Genomic DNA, 17,699 nt, shown 5'->3' on the forward strand with positions numbered 1-17,699 from the left:
TTCGAGGTAGGTGGTTTGTAAAATAGGTGGAGTACAAAAGAATAACTTAATTAATCAACATTGCAAACATAATTTAGAAAAAATGTACAACACATATTTTTTAAGTAAGAAATATTTTCAATAATAATAATAGTTTGTTACTTTTCAAACATCAGAAAGCGTATATTGTACTAAACTCCTATAAACTCAAATAAATCGCAAACAAACCTTAAGAGTAACACTCAAATCAAATCGTACAAACCCAGACAAGTCTTAAGTAAATCCCAAACTTATATTGGAATCAAATCTCACAACAGCACTTTCCGAGGATTGATTGAATAATCATTATCTTCGTGATAAGTAAACATAACATGTGACTATCCGATTTTTGAAGAGCTGAATGCGGAAACATTAAGCATCCAAAATCCAAAGCAAATCCGCATTTTTCACGTCTGAAAGCACCTCTCCTATGCCGGTTGTTGCCACAACCATGAAGCTGCTCCTCCTTGCATCTGAAATTAAAAAAAAAAAAAAAAGAGAACGTTGACGTGCTTGACATTCAATGATAACAGCAACTTTAGCACTACATGAAAGTTTCCCAACTTTTTGGACTACTGTCTTGGGTACTTTCGAAACTCTTGTAGAAGTTTCGAAACTCTTGTAGAAGTTTCGAAACTCTTGTAGAAGTTTCGAAACTCTTGTAGAAGTTTTGAAACTTCTTGTCAATGCTTGTTTAAAAAGACAGTTTTTAACATTTTGAGAAATATAAAACTTTAAAAATTATTCTAAAGTACTTGAATGATATTTTTAAAATAATTTGAACTTAAAAGACTCATTTTAAGATTTTGACAAATTTAGGGGACTTAAAATTAATTTTACAAAAAAATATTATATTTAATGTTATATCAAAATCATTTATGTTTATCAAGATTGTTCTAAAAGGAAGCAGCAGCCTTGAATTATTCTGGAAACATCACTTGGAGATAAGTTGGTTTAAGTTGAAGGTTTGTTCTGTCAGTGGAGAAGTCATAGAAGGAAGCTTAGTGATAGACATTTTGAGAAATAGAGTTCTGCACTTTCTGGTGAAAATTGGGTTAGGAAATTAGGGTTCTTGGATAGATTTTTATTTTTTGCAACCATGAATAAGAATAAGCTGTGTGTGATGATGATTCTTGTTCAAATTGCGGATCAATTTTATTGTAATTGTTTATGTTTATATCACTTTTATGTTATCCGAATTTGGATGATTTCGGTTTTTCAAAAATAAGATCGTGTATATGCCCGGAATGTGTTGGATATCGATTTTAGACATGATCGAATAGCACAGTTCTCTCTTTTAAATCATCCCTTTTTGACACGCATTTCCACTCGTCGCTTTGACCAACTTCAGTGATGAACTGCCATTCACCTTCAACAAGATGAATGGGTTCTCCGCTGTGGACGGCTTTGTGGAAATAACTTAATCCCTAGCAGAGATGATCAAGTTCGTGGCAAACGAACCCTCGATCTGACTTTTCTACATTCAACAGCACACGAACGTAGTTAATCTACATGATCATGTTGTAGAAAAGTCTCACGAAGTAACTTTACACACACAGGACTCGGAAGATTCTATCACCATGGTGAGATGCATGAAGGAATGTGGTTTCCCGATTGCGGATGAGATGATTAAAGACATTAAGAGTTTATTAACATTAATGGCCGCAAAGCGACCGAAGAGGTTTGATCCACGGTCCTGGTTCAAGCTTTCTGATGGGAAGAACCAACTCATGGGGACCAATGTCTTGGGGTCCTGGTTCCGGAAATGTCCAGTCGGATAGCAGTAATTATTTTTCAACTGTAATCCAGTCCACGAGACAAAAGCAAGTAATTTTAAGTGGCCACAACTTGATTCCAAGTAACAGATGGAAACCGAGCCTGAGAAGCCACCTCTGCAACCAGCTGCACCATTGTCGGTTGCATCCGCCAGCACCAATTCAATTCCTGATACAGAAGCTGATGAGCTACCTGTATCGAGTCGAATGGGCAATGAACTCAACGAAGAAGACATAAAGGAAGAAACCGAAGATGATGTCGAAGTTCCACATCACAATATATCATTCTATGAAGATTTCAAGGCTGAGAAAGAGGCTAAATTAGAACAATGGTTGCAAGGGACTGAAGGCAAAAATGGATGAAGGCAAGGGAGATAGTACACAAGTGATCTTCAGTAATACTGTTTCCTGTTGTATACGTACGGATCGGTGAGATTATCTGTCAGGTCTATATTTTCATTTTTCATGCAAGACACAGATTTATCTGTCAGGTCTGAATTTTCATTTTTCATGCAATACCTGTGTCGTCGAATACCGATGTTCTATGTATATTCGGGGAAAGGTATTGGGATATTGCCCTGTAGATCCTTCAAATACATGAAATTTCTTTAAAACTAAATATACCTAGGCAGACATGCATTCACACTAACACTCGGTTCGATGTTTAAGATAAGTGAGAACCGAGTTCAATTTTCATACTTGAGTTTGTCGCTGGAGTAAAATTTAACATACCCGTGTTGAGTACGTACTCATTGCATGCATATATACATATATCCAAGTAACTCCTACTAGTCATCGTCGATCAGAAATCCCAATGCTTGCTAATCGTTGTACAGTTTTCGAGGTTATATTATTAAGCAGCAAGCATCCTAGGAAATGGTTTTAACATAACAGGATGCATTGAGATCGGGATTGATTTTCTCAGTTTGTTTGATGAGGTGAGGTTTAACGAGAACCCTATTGAACCGCTGCCTGTTCAGCTTCTCACACTGGATCTTATTGGAAACGTTGGCCATGGCAGAACATTTTTCTCTCTCAGACCCATTCACAACCGGCTTCATAAAGATTAAACAGTTCGTCATCATAGCCAAACTGTGGTCGCAAGCTTCATTCCGAAGTTGCAGCGAAGTGATTCAGACGGTCAAGGTGGTGATGTAGAAAGTGGCAACTGGCAAGGATATCTTCGGTGGGGATCGACCAATAAAAAAATCCCAAGACCATAGCCAACAACAGGATCTTCTTCAATGTGGAGAAGACAACTTTACCCGTTTAGCCAAGAGGTTAATCAAATAGTACAGTTCTCTAATGGTGGGAATAGGATATTTGGTAGCAGACAGAAACCTGTTGAAGAACTCGGATGCAAAGCTCTATGCATTTAAGGAGACTGGCAGAAGATTCGGGTGGAAACAATGTCATTGCACCGAGAACTCTCATGATTGAAATCCATAAATGCCCAGCTCATTGCTTCAACGTCTCACCTTGGCTTTGCCCCATCAAAATGGAATTTCTTATATTCAGATTTCCCATTTGAAATACATTTAACCTATTCTTCTTCAACAGACAAATGACATAAGTACTGCCATCACAATTCACATCAAATCAAGAATAAATACTGCAAATGACACTGATTCCCCCATAACTTTTATAAAGAGAGGAAAACACCACGTGAATTATGGAAAGATGGACAAAAAGGCACAAATAGAACGACTCAACACCGGAATAGCAACCAATTGACAATGAAAACGGTTGATAATTACTTGGAGGTAGAAAACAAAAAGAAGGAAAACGTCATGAGAACAACTAGCTGCATGACATAGAAATGCACCAAAAAGATGAGGCTACTAGAAGCCTTCAGACATACCCGAAGGAGCGGAGTCAGGAGGAGCCTGCTTTATCACTTTTATTTCCTCTGGTATAATGCTATTTGCTACGTTTGGAATTGGAGCTGGAATCGGCCCTCTAGTGTTGCGGATTATTTTAGCCCTTCTGCAAAAATAGGAATGACAAATGGAGAGGAGGAATCAGGTGGTATTCCTTTATTTTATCATAGGAAGACTTTTATCATACAAACAAAGAAAGAAATTGAAATTTTGGCTTTACCTGATGAATTTTTGCTTTAAAGTGCCGGGTTTCATCCTTGATGCCCCTTTACAAAACCATATAAATGTTAGTTCAAGTTCATATTTTGGAGAAAAGTATAAATCAATGAAAATACAGCGAGTCTCTACCTGATTTTAGAACCAAAGGAGTTGAAGAAGGTTTCTGGACTCCCCTCTGTGCTTTTATAGATGCAATGACGGAATCAGCAGTAGGTCCCAAACCCTTCCGTCCAACCAACTTAATTCCCATATTTTCACACAGGTAGTTCAACCTCATCTCATCACCACCTCTGACTTCTCTCAGCTCAAATGCTTGTTGCTTTGATAACAATGTGTAAACATGCAGCTGATGCTGCTGATTAAAATGTGACTGGAGCTGCTGGAAGAGCACCTTATTAGAATGCTGCTGATCTGTCTTTGAACCTTCCTGATTCTTCTTTCGGGGCTCGTTAAATGTTATCCTCAAAATTGCTGGAGACTTCGGATCAGCATTCTTTCGACCAAAAATAACAGAAAAGCTCCCAAATTCCAGATCAGGTTCTCTGAACAAATCCATAAGGAGGGAAGCACAAGAATGAGCATTATTCGAGGGACTCTTGTCAACCTTTTTCTTTGCAGTCCGAGCCTTGGCATATTGAGCCATATTTGCAGCTTCCCTGAGCCCAGTAAGAAAAGCCCCATGCATGGTGGCAGGGTATCGCCTTGTAGTGGCCTCCCCGGCAAAGAAAAGTCTTCCATCCCCCACACTTTCTGCTAATATATCATAGTCATCTCCAGATGCCCCCACAGCTACATTAGAGTATGAACCTAGGCTGAAAGGATCACCACCCCATCTGGTACAGACGGTTTGGAGGGGTTCAGGGACGGTGATTCCTTGCGGTTCATATACCTGCACACGTTATACACAAATCTCAAAACTCGTAGAACCAAGAACACTTTGACTTTTGGAAACAAGATACAATCGTTTACGGTTAACATCATATACAGCACAACTGACACATGTTAAAAAAAGAAAAAAGAAAATATGCACTAGAATTAATTAAGTTCACTTGATTGATTCAAGCCACATGACACGTTGCACTTTCTTTATATAGAATACACACATAAGACTGAGAAACCCAAGAAAGTGGCAAATCACAATTAAAATGAGCCACACAAAAAACAGTACGTACGATTTTATTTTTAGTATTTCAGCCTACAACATAGATTATTAGATTAGCATAGAGAAGAAAAGAAGCAGCAACAAATAAAACATTTAACACAAGAAATCGAAACTGGTTACCCTTGAGGATTAGGAGAACTTGGGTCACTGCATCTGTTGGAGGCAATGTCTCAAACCTATGTGCAGCTTCTCCAGCTACTAAAGCAAGCAAGAGAGGGCCACCAGCAACTGTTGCATAGCTATAAAACAGAAAAAACTCCCCTCGACGATTTGGATCTTCAGTGAGATGCCCAAATGTATCAAGATCTGTACCCCAAAAAACATAAGGGAAAAGCATAGCAACCTTATTCAACAACCCAAATCCCAACCTCTTATTCCATCAAGCTTCCTCTGAGGCAACTCCGGAACAAACTTTATTGACCCACTCTTTAAAACTCCGAGAGGAACAGTACATAGTGCCATATCACCCTCAAACACCTGATTTCCTGCCATAACCTGCACTCCATCACTTCCATACCTAATAGTATGCACAGTCTTCTCATATAAAATTGGCACATTCTCTGCTAGAGCCTGAACCAACCTGCCATTCCCTCCAGGCAAGAAACAGTGATCCCCTCCCATGTCATACGGATCATCTTGGTCCCAAAATGCAAGTGAAAGCTTAGAAACTAATCCTGCATTTGCATATTCTAAATTTGCAAGATGCCAATTGAACAAATTAATCTCCTCTTCAGTAACTGCATCCCTAAAAACCTGTCTAAATGTCTCTAGTGCTGCCCCAAGTGAAACATCCATCGCGACTTCCCCCATTAACTGCCTAAGCCTACTAGCCTTATCCAAAAGCCGATTAAAAGCAGACTCCACCTTCGTATCCGTAGCGGGATCCACTGGAGTCCCATCCATCCGATAAAGTGGACACTTATCCCTCACCTTAAAAAGTGAAGCACCCAATTGTTTTGCCACAATCCCTAAAGGATTCCCCAAGGTACCCGTCAACACACTCCCACCTAAATCTGCGGCTGCACTCAATCTATTCCCTCCTTCCATCTTCTTCGTGTAAACCCTCCCACCAGCTCTCTTCCTCCCTTCCAAAACTGTAACCTTAAACCCGAACCTCATTAACTGGATAGCCGCAGCCAGCCCCGCCAATCCAGCACCAACTATAATCACGTTGCCTTTACTAGGATCAGCAGTTATTTCTCCTTGATAGCTGGGGCAACCCCAAAATTTATATATCCATGCGTAACCAAATAATCATAAGCAGAATCTAAAAGCGTTTTACAATGTTGTGGTATAAAATCAACAAACATTTCTTTAGTCACCCAGTTGGATATATTTTCGCGCCATTTCGCTATAATATGATTTCGAACGAGAATATAATTTACCTGCTCAATGCCACCAACAGAGGAAACAACGCCGAAGTCAATTTCTTCCTCAGTGAGAGAATCAGCTGGGAATCCAGCAGAAAGAGCGGTGAGAGCCTCAGCCGTTGATTCCTTATTGATCACAATTATCTCGTCACCTATTTTGGGTTGCAAAGTTTGTGTCGTCGTAGCTACTGTTGAGGAAATCGAGTTAGACTTAGGGTTAGAGTAAGGGATATTGGGTTGAAGGAAGCGTCGGGGAAGTTGAGGACTTGAAACGACGACGTGGAGGCACTGCGTCGAGGCCTGCCGCGTCGTCGTTTCTTGGGAACTGGGAAGGGTAGGAGGTGGTCATCGAGAGTAGGTGTGGCGTAGGGGTTAGAATTAGGGGCCGGGATTGGGGGAAAATTAGGGTTAGGGTTTGGTAAAGGTGGGTGAGAGTGAAATGGGGAAGGGGGAATTGGGAGAATTGATCGGGGTTTCATTTGGTGAGTTCATTGAGCTTTCTTTCACGCCATTTACTGAGAGCGGCTGTGTAAAGGGGTAGCGATGGAATATAGACGGGAGAAAAGAGGTGTTAGTTTCCTGAGAAAAAAATTAGTAGAACAGTGTTATATTCGATAATTGAGCCGCAACGATTTTGCCATTTAAATTCTATTATTATTATTATTGAGTCTTTGTTGTACTATGGAGTAGGGTTGTGTAAAAAAAATTATTCGAATAATTTGATCCGTTTATCGAGTAATCTTATCTGATCTTTTAGATATTCGATCCAAATTTTTTTAAGATATTTCGAATCGGATATCCAATAAAAAACGGATAATCAGATCGGATACGGATAAAAAAATCTTAATTTCGGATTATTCAAAAATATATTGGGCCTTTAGCCCTAGCCCAGTAACCGTAAAAGCTTTTCTAAGTCTCGGCCTTTTCTACACAGCTTTTTCTCTACGGCCTTTCAATATGGGCCTTTAAAAAATCAAATTTATTGTAACTTTTATATGATTTAATCGATTATAATCCAACACATAAATATTGCACGTTATAATTCAATCTTCATTCTAAAAACTGGGATTAACTACATTTTATTTTTTAAAAATAAAAAGAGTCAATATATGAAAAATATTAATTTTATCTTAAAAATCCAAAATGAATAAAACAATATAATTTTACAAATTTCTATTTTTTGGTTCTCTTTATTAAAATTATATGTTTAAACTGTCAAATCAACTAATACCTAACTTAATTAATTGGATAGATCAATCCAATTTAATTTTTAAAGCCATTAGCCCATTACCAAAGATCAAATCTGTTTGATTTCTAAGTCGTGATTATTCGAATGATATTATATTAAATGTATTAATTAGTTAACAATTAATCAAAAAAATTGGTCACAAATTTACGTATTAGTTTAACTTATTTACTTTTATTAAATGATTTTTTAATATACCATCGAATATCATTACTTAAAAAAGGATTAATTCTAAATAAAATAAGATATATATTCAGATCGGATATTCGGATATCAGATATGAAAATTCGGGTATCCGATTTTTTTCGCATCGGATTCGAATATCTATTTTAGCTATCCGAATTTTCGGATCGGATCGGATCCGATATCTGAATTTGTACACCTCTACCATGGAGTCCATCTAATCAAGCCGAGTCCGCTAAATTAAAATATTTTGTGTTATTCAAGTTGATAACTATTATTGTATATTTTTTTTAACTTTTTACTTTTAATTCGTAAAATTTAAGTCAACTCAAGTTGTTCGGGATTTTATTTAAATTTATTGGTGAATATTCATAATGTTTATTGGTAAATTTAAACGGTTTTTTTATAATTATATACGCTATATAAATATTTTCATATGTAATACACATATATAATGTTAAGTTGAAAAACTCGCCTCAAATTTAAAAATCAATTTTATAATTACTAAAATCTTTAAATTATTCGAATCATACTTTATAATTCAAACTTTATTTGAATATTTTTCCAAATTGATTTTATGGTATTACTGTCTTATTTTTTTAGTATCGAATTGTTTTTTAGTTAAAATTTTATTCACCCCTTCTATGGACAAGTCAACCCGAACCTATTCAATAATCTATTTTATTATTAAAAACATCTCATCATATTTACGATAAATAAAAATATGTTACATAAAAAGTATATCTAAAATTATTATTATTATAATTTAATATTTTCGTATAAATTAGTTGAGTTTAATATGTCTCCATCCTTAATCTCTTTACTTTTAATTAAATCTATATCTTATATAATTAATTTATTTTTATTATTAAAATGTATAATAATAAAAATTAAATGTGTAATTATATTATATTTTTTAACTTTTACATTAAGTATTCTGTTAAATTTTAACAACATAAAATTTAACTGATATTGTTTAAATAATTTAATTGATAAAATTAAAAAAATAATCAAAATAAAATCCGATGATAATTTTTTTGATTAAAAAATTGCTAGTTTTATTAAAAATAAAAATATCCAGAATTAAAATGAAGATTTACGAGCATAACCGTAAGCGTAAACTAATTTGTAATTAGGATATTTTTTTATAACTATTAACACAAATATTAACCACCTAGATCACACAAAGACTATAAAAAATGTGAAAAAACCTAACTAATGCTCGAATAAAATAAAGATACGAACAAATATGACTGTATCGGCAAACGATCCACAAAAGGGATGAAACTACTGAAAGATCACTGACAAATCGCAAATCAGAGTCATGGGACGTGAGAAAACTATCTGCAAGCACAAAACGCGTATTAAAATCAATCCGAGGGTCAAAAGCAGATAAGATCAATATGAACAAATAAGTGTCATCTTGATCAGTCGTGGTGATATCAAATCCAACCTTGTGAAAAATATAAAAGAAAAAAAAAAGAAAAAACTATAAACTATCAAAAGGGATAGAAAATATGTCACAAAGATATATATAAATATATCATAAAGACAGAGAATATGTCACAAAGACATAATTATTCTTTTCAAAAAATTAAAAAAATAATTGGTGAGTGGCAACCAATATCAAAACCGATATCGTTGCTGATTATATAAAATTAGAGAAAAAATTGAATTAAACAATAAAATTAACACAAATTAAGAGAGAGAATGCGGAAGAAAACAGCTAAGTTTTTTTTTTTATTTTAAATCTGATCATAATTAAATATCATAAATGTACTTTATTATATTAACTATAACTCAAATACAAAAATATTAAAGAAAATAAATAAATATCATTAAGAAAAGAGAAAATAACTTTAGTGACCAAAAATCCCAGATAATATACGATTTTGACTAACTTTTTTTGGATTTACGAAAATGACCAATAAAATCGCAATGCGATCTCTAATTCGCATTGCGATCTCCACTATCGCAAATTCGCGTTGCATTTCGCGTTGCGATAGTTGGAAATCGCGTTGCGATTTTCCATTCGCGTTGCGATAGTTGAAAATCGCGTTGCGATTTTTCATTTCGCGTTGCTATAGTTGAAAATCGCGTTGCGATTTTCCATTTCGCGTTGCGATAGTTGAAAATCGCGTTGCGATTTTCCATTTCGCGTTGCGATAGTCTACAATGTCGTTGCGATTTTCCAAATTCGTTGCGATAGTTAAAAAAAAAGATTTTGTTTCTTAAGAATTTTCTCTAAAAAGATGGTATCCGCGCGGACGTGTCGAAGACACGTATTACCACGACCACGACCACGACCACGACCACGACCCTACCCGACCCGAGACAGACGGCGGCGGCGGCGCGCGAGAGTCTCCCTTGTTCTCTATCACTCAACAAGGAAGTGGGAAAGCCAAGCCTTAAATACCATTCCAAATAGTGTTTCCAATACTATGTGGGATTTGAGCATTACCAACACTTGTTCCCAATACTATGTGGGATTGAGCCTTAAATAGTGATATTATTTTTGAATGTTTTGCTTAAAATTGCAATAATCGCGATTGATTGTAGATTGACTTTTAATTATGACATATTTAATCGTATAATACTAATGCAATTAGTTGCTGATTCAGTTGTTTTAAGGTGCATGATTGTTAGTTGTTTACTGAATAATCACATTGTATTGGAAACAAGTATTGGTAATGCTCAATCCCACATAGTATTGGAAACACTATTGAGAATGGTATTTAAGGCTTGGCTTTCCCACTTCCTTGTTGAGTGATAGAGAACAAGGGGGACTCTCGCGCGCCGTCGCCGTCGTCCGTCTCGTCTCGTCTCGGGTCAGGTCGTGGTCGTGGTAATGGTAATGGTAATACGTGTCTTCGACACGTCCACGCGGATACTATCTTTTTAGAGAAAATTCTTAAGAAACAAAATCTTTTTTTTTAACTATCACAATGAATTTGGAAAATCGCAACGACAACTGTAGACTATCGCAACGAATTTAGAAAATCGCAACGACAACTGTAGACTATCGCAATGCGAACTGGAAAATCGCAACGCGATTTTCAACTATCGCAACGCGAAATGGAAAATCGCAACGCGATTTTCAACTATCGCAACGCGAACTAGAAAATCGCAACGCGAAATGGAAAATCGCAACGCGATTTTCGCAACGAATTTGGAAAATCGCAACGACAACTGTAGACTATCGCAACGAATTTGGAAAATCGCAACGACAACTGTAGACTATCGCAACGCGATTTTCAACTATCGCAACGCGAACTGGAAAATCGCAACGCGAACTGGAAAATCGCAACGCGATTTTCAACTATCGCAACGCGATTTTCAATTATCGTAACGCGAAATGCAACGCGAATTTGCGATAGTGGAGATCGCAATGCGAATTAGAGATCGCATTGCGATTTTGTTAGTCATTTTCGCAAATCCAAAAAAAGTTGATCAAAATCGTATATTATCTGAGATTTTTTGTCACTGAAATTATTTTCTCTTAAGAAAACCACCCATACTTTATCCCTCTCCTCCGGTGGCTGTTCTGAGCCCTCTCTTCCCTTCAAGTTTGCCACAGACTCGGAAATCAGGTAAACGTTAAATTTGGAAACACTAAACTTAAATCTGAAGATTAATTTCTACTTTGAGTCGTGGGATTTTGAATTTTTGACTCGCTCTGTGTTATCTCGTACTCTGCTATAATTTGATTTTCTGTTTTCGATTCTACTGCGTGTTACTCTCACTTTCAAGCTGTTAATTCAAATTTCTAATATTTTATTCTTCATTTGGTCCTTGTAATTTCTGTTCTAGTGTTAATGTTGTACTCGAGCATTTATATATATAATTTTATGAAAAAGGATTTGTATTCGATAAGGGGGAATACAAGAATAATATAACATCCTTGTTAAAAAACTTTCTTAAATCTAGATGGAAGAAAAAGAGTGCACCAAGAGTTGTCATAAAAAAAACAAAAACCGAAAAAAAAGACTACATATTAGACGAATCAACCACACAATAAGAAAAAATGAATTATATCTACAGCACTGATAGCAATCAGAAACTGCAACAACATTCCAACACCGAAACAGCAAATGTCCACCCAACAACAAAGAATGACCATTGGAAAGGCAAACATGTGGCGCACAGCATCTCCAAACAACTTAGGAAGCAAGACCCTACCACCAACTAGCATATGAAACAACTTTAAACATGAGCAGTGAAAAAAGAAAGCCTTCATAGATATGTAACCACCCATAAAAATAGAGATTTGATATGTGTAGACACCCGTTTTTGTCCGGGTTATAAATGTTATATTATAATTATTAATATTATATTATAACTATTATTATTATTATAACAATTAAAATTATAATTATTATTAGTATCATTATTAATATTGCTTATGTTTTTATTGCTTGCAAGCTTTACAACAAGCTCAAATCTAGCCAGTAACCCCGAACTAAAGCCATCTGTGCTTCTAGAGGCTAATAGTCTTGTTCTTCGTACAACCGTTTCGATGTGCCAGCTTGACATGTAAAATAGAAAAGGGGTCAACGATGCATGAAAATGAAAAAGGAAATGAGCAGATAAAAGGGAATTCATCACAACGTGGGAGTTACAAAAAAAAACTGAATGAAACAGTTTTATAAGTGGGGAGAGCAGTTTGTAGAGGGGGTTTTTCTATTCCCATATTGAAAAGAAAAGGGTTACCATTACGAGTGGGGAGAGGCCATTTTGGATGAGAAAAAAAAACTGATCATTAATAGGAGAAATCATCTCTGTAATCTTTGGGAAAACAACGAATACAACCAGAGTTTGAGTTCTTCGAAGAGATAAAATCATCTTTAGCTATTAAAAACGAAAAATAAAAGAGAAATGAGCATTCTTTTCTTATGTTGATTCACAAAGTAAAAAGGTCATCCGAACTAGCAAGGTGTCGAGTAGTGGAATAAAATCATTTGAAAAATCATCATCAAACCAAAAAAACACAGAAGAAAAAGAACTCCATAGTAAAAAATCAGAGAGAAAGAAACCATCTTGGATCAAAATAGACACTTATATTACTTGTTCGTCGGAGATGAAATGTTAATCGGAGATCCAAGTTACTCGAGTGTAAATCTTTGGATCTAGGGAACCTCGTTTGTTTCTACTTGAACCCAGCGGTAGACCGGTGAGGTAAAGCCTCGGATCTATCTTTTCAAGTCTTTCATTCGAACATGGGCCACCAGAAATGAAGATCCCTTGTGTCGACGAACGAAACAGAGGGGCTTGATTTTAAAGGTCGGCTACTTTTATAAAACAAAGGTGAAAACAAATGAGCTTTTCTTTTTATTCTTTTTTAAATTTTTAATATGAATCAGAACTTTGGAAGTGGAACCGCACTATTGTTCATCTGTTGGGAAAATTCCTTTTAGGTCACTTGACTTTATTATGAGAAGATTATCAAGTTTCATTGCTTGCTTAATTAATGGGTTGATTACTAGATGTGTTCTGTTAGATAATCCTTTAGGCTTTTCGCGGTGTGTTGATATATATTCGTGAGTCTTTATTATGCGTGTCCTGTTTAGGATAGCATATGATTAAATAGGTTTCCCATATATCCATGTTAAATCATATGTATAAATATCAGTATAATTTAATTTTTGATGTTAATATGATCATTTGTATGAATATAGGTGCATATACTAATCGATATAGGATAAGTTTTGTGCTTTGCTTTATTTTATTCAATGTGTTGTACAAATTAATGTTATGGGTATTAGTAGTTACCTTTTTATTAGAATGCATATGAGTTTTGATATTTTCATATATTTACTTAATAAGTAGAGTATTGCATAATGTGTAGGATATCCTCATTTGCATAACTCGATATATTACATAATTGGATTACGGGTAATACACTTTTAATTTAAAATTGTTTTAAGTGGATTGTCATAACACATTTGAGGTATGCTTTTAATGATTTTAAAATAAAAGTGTATCCCATTAGTGACGCCTAAAAATCGATCCATCACTTTAAAATTTGGGAATGGAAGAAAAAGAAATGTTCGGCTATTTAAATTTATCGAGAAAAGGTTTTTATAGCTTTTAAGATCTGGTCTCGATATTTGTAAATAATCGGACATTCTTTATCATTCTAAAACGACTTGGTAATTTTAATTTAATTTATTTGGGTGCTTATGAATATTATTAAATTCACATCTTTGTTTTATGGGATCAGAAATCAAATTAAGTTCGAATTTGTAAAGTTCATTGCAAAGACGTTAATTAATCGACTAGGTACCGATTTAGGGCGTTGTGGGGTGTTAATCCTTCCCCACACGTAATCGACTCCCGAACTCATTTTTGGTAACACAGACCTCAAATTGTTGTTTTAATTAAAATTAATTTTTATTTAAAATGACAAAGCGTTTTTAGGTGTCAAATCACACCCTAATCAAATATTGGTGGCGACTCTTCAAACCATATTTTTCTATTGTAAACGAAATCCCAAAATTTTCGAAACGAGAGGTTTTTTAAATTGCATTTGTTTTTTAAATTAGAAATCAATTGAAAGAGATAAATTAAAAATTAATGTGATTTTCAAAATCTCACTTTTCCACCTTTAAGGAAAAATCATTTCGACAGATTGGCGACTCCACTGGGGACATTTTTAGAGAGTCAGGTCGATAGTCGATTAATTAATTATCTTTGCAATTGAAAGTTATAAATTCGTTCTAATTTGGTTTTTTGATCCCTTGTTTGGTTTTAATATTTTTTGTTTATAATTTTATTAACCATTAAATAGTTGTATTGATCTGTTTGTTAATGGTTTCAGATTAATTGTGTGTTTTGGGAATTGATTTTGAGTGCTTTTATTATGTGTTTTTTCGTTTTTCCTCATAAACTGTACAGTTGCATTTTCATGACATGAGCTAAAACCCCGCTCCGTCCTAATTAAGTAGGAGTGAGAGACTATGCCCTCGTGTGGTTTTCACCTCCGTATGGGATAGTGTATCGCTCCTGGAGCTTACGCCTTATGGTTATTGTGATGGTAATCACCTCCGCATGGATATAAGGAGATGTGTTCCCTCGAAATTGAACTCGATCCCCTAAAGCATGTGATGGGCCAGGATTAAGGGTTCGGCAGCCCAAGGGGCACCGACAAGGACAATTCGAGAACTTATTACTTTAGAACCGAACCCAGCATATAGTGAACATAGAGCCTGAGCTTAGGTCGAGCCTAACTCGAACCTTAAGAGTACTGTGAGGAGGGTACACAAGGAAAAGCTTTTTGAGTCATTTATTTTCGCTTTTCGAATAAATGCATGTGAACTAGAAATCATGCGGTTAGGTTTATTTTTCTCGAACAAGCATGCGAATTAGATATCATGCAGTTAGGATTTTTGTGAATAACAAGGCATGGGGTAGATATCATGTTGGGTAGGATCTACTAAAGTATGATTGGGTAGCCAACATGTAAGGATAGGTTTTATTTAATGATTATGATATTTATTATTTTGTTGCTGATATTATCTGTACTAACCCATTTTGTTGTATGTCTATTTTATTTTGATTTGATTGCATTTGCATCTTCATGTCATCCAAATGTGTTAATTCACAAGTGATTGACTAATAAGAAGGCATGTCATAATGAGATAAGAAATTCTTAACATGTAGTCAAAATCAGGAGATTCAAAGATGTTCAAATGATCCATGAAGAAGGACATCCGATGAATGAAGAAATATGAAGCTGATTGAAGACTTCCTTTAAAGGAGTGAAGGCCAAGATATTCCCTCAGAAGATAGATACAATTATACCAAGGACAAGAAGACCCTTCACAAAGACATGAAGATCACTTCGTATTGAAAGAAAAAATGGAGACCTCAAGATTCAATTTAAGGACATCTGGCGTCGTCAAAGGTGATAAAGTACGCCGACAACTTTGGGTGCAATATTAGATTCCATGAAGAGTACAACTCAAGAAAATGAAGAAATGAAGAATCACATTTATATTTTGACTACATGGTATACTGAATTCTTGTTGTCTAAATGAAGGTTGTTCTATGGTGGTCACTTTTGGAATTAACACCTTGTGCATTTGCATTTGCATTCTTATTAGCATTAATTTATTTATTTTGCTATTGTTGCTTTTTGTAATTTTGTTATCTCATTTGTACTAACTTGTTTCTATGTTGTTATTTTTTTTCTTTGTCCGTATTGCATGATCATGACATATTCAAAAGGTGTTGATTTGTGAGTGGTCATCATAGTAAAAGGTTTTCGTGACGGACAAGGGGTTTCGTGATCAAACAGACTATAACATAGTCAAGAAATGGCATCCTGAGAAAGCTTCGAAAATAATGGAGAGTTGCACACATAAAGATCATATGTCTGACGAAGAGCACAATGAGATAAGAGAGATAAAAGAACAAATGTCCAAGATAATGGATATAATAGATGTTTTGTCCAAAGGAAGAGAGACTTCTACAAAACAAAAGAAAGAACTCAATGAAAACAATCTCGAGGTGTCGGATAAGTAAGGGACTACTTTAGAACCTGTTGATTCTAGTCAGTATGAGAAATCACGCACAATCATTGTTCGTATCAACAAGTTGTTTGGAAATGCCAAGGAAATAGTGGTAACTGTAGAAGTTCAGAAGGATGAAAAGAAGCCATACAGTCAGAACTCGTTGGTGTTCGATAGTCTACTCCCAATATCAGGGGAAATAAAACTGGAAACTCTAATTCAACCCAAGTTGAGAGGTGGTTCTCGTTGTGATTCTATCCCAATATCATATAAGGAATTATATAATGAACTGTTAGAAGCCCTAGAAGTGGCCCCGCATTATGTGAAACCTTTGCATCCTCCATATCCAAGTTGGTATGACGTCAACGTTCATTGTGAATATCATGATGGGATTCAAGGACATTCTATTGATAATTGTTCTACCTTCAAACGTCGAGTCCAACTTCTACTAGATCATGGAGTATTGGAGTTTGAATTGAAAAGACAACCTAGTTTGGTAACAGATTATCCTCTTGAGTTCAAACCAAAAGTGACCAAATGTAAGGGTATCAGTAAGAACATCCAGGAAGAAGATTGTTTGCCAAAATATGAGGTTCAGATTTTCCATTTAAAGAGTGAAAATGATAAATTGAGTAGAGAGATGGAAGCCATGCGGGATAGTTTTCAAAGGATCGGTCAAGCTTTTAAATTTCCTAGTATAGGAAATGTCCCAGAGGAGGGGAAAATAGGGGTCACTAAACTTAAAAATGATGTTGAACAATTGAGAAAGAATTGTAAGGTGCAAGAAGGTCAAGCTGAGAAGTTTTCTCATGATTTACAAATTGTAGAAAAAAGACGCAATATAGTTGTTGATAATTTGGGAAGATATCAGGCCAAAAATAAGATGTTGAATAGGTCAATTGCCAATATGGAAATTTCATATCAACGCCACAAACGGAAGAATGACGCTGAGTTAGAAGCCGTTAGAGCCAAGAACAAGAAGTTGATGAAGATTGTGGATGATTGTAGTGATATTATACAAGAACTTCATAACCACAATGACTTTCTTACAAGAAAGATTCAACAGCAGTGTCTACAACTCCAGGATTCGACACTCAAGATAGAGAAAAGGGAAAAAGTCATGAAAGAAGCTATGACCCAAGCAAGCAATGTGGCTCACAAATGGGTTGATTTAGCTGGCTTTTCAAGAGAATTTAAGCATATTGATAACTCGACCCCCGAGCATGAATGGAAATTAAATTGGCTTTTGAAGGAGATATAAAAATTTGGATTGAAAGCTGTCTGTTATATGTAAAGTTTGTTTGATGCACCGAAACTTTTATGTTCAATGAAAATT

General features: G+C 35.4%; 1 protein-coding gene across 1 annotated transcript; it reads right to left on the reverse strand.

The window, feature by feature from the left end:
• Positions 1-2,488: 2,488 nt before the first annotated feature.
• Positions 2,489-7,042, reverse strand: LOC120196182 (protein FLOWERING LOCUS D-like). Its single transcript, XM_039198050.1, is given in 7 exon segments — positions 2,489-3,779; positions 3,894-3,939; positions 4,022-4,780; positions 5,172-5,432; positions 5,435-6,250; positions 6,253-6,697; positions 6,700-7,042. Coding segments are annotated over 7 exon segments (2,676 nt in total). The 5' UTR covers positions 6,904-7,042; the 3' UTR covers positions 2,489-3,634.
• Between the last annotated feature and the right edge of the window lie 10,657 nt (positions 7,043-17,699).

Source organism: Hibiscus syriacus, unplaced genomic scaffold, assembly GCF_006381635.1.
Source record: "Hibiscus syriacus cultivar Baekdansim isolate YM2019G1 unplaced genomic scaffold, ASM638163v2 tig00117027_pilon, whole genome shotgun sequence".
In the NCBI taxonomy this organism is placed as follows: Eukaryota; Viridiplantae; Streptophyta; class Magnoliopsida; order Malvales; family Malvaceae; genus Hibiscus; species Hibiscus syriacus.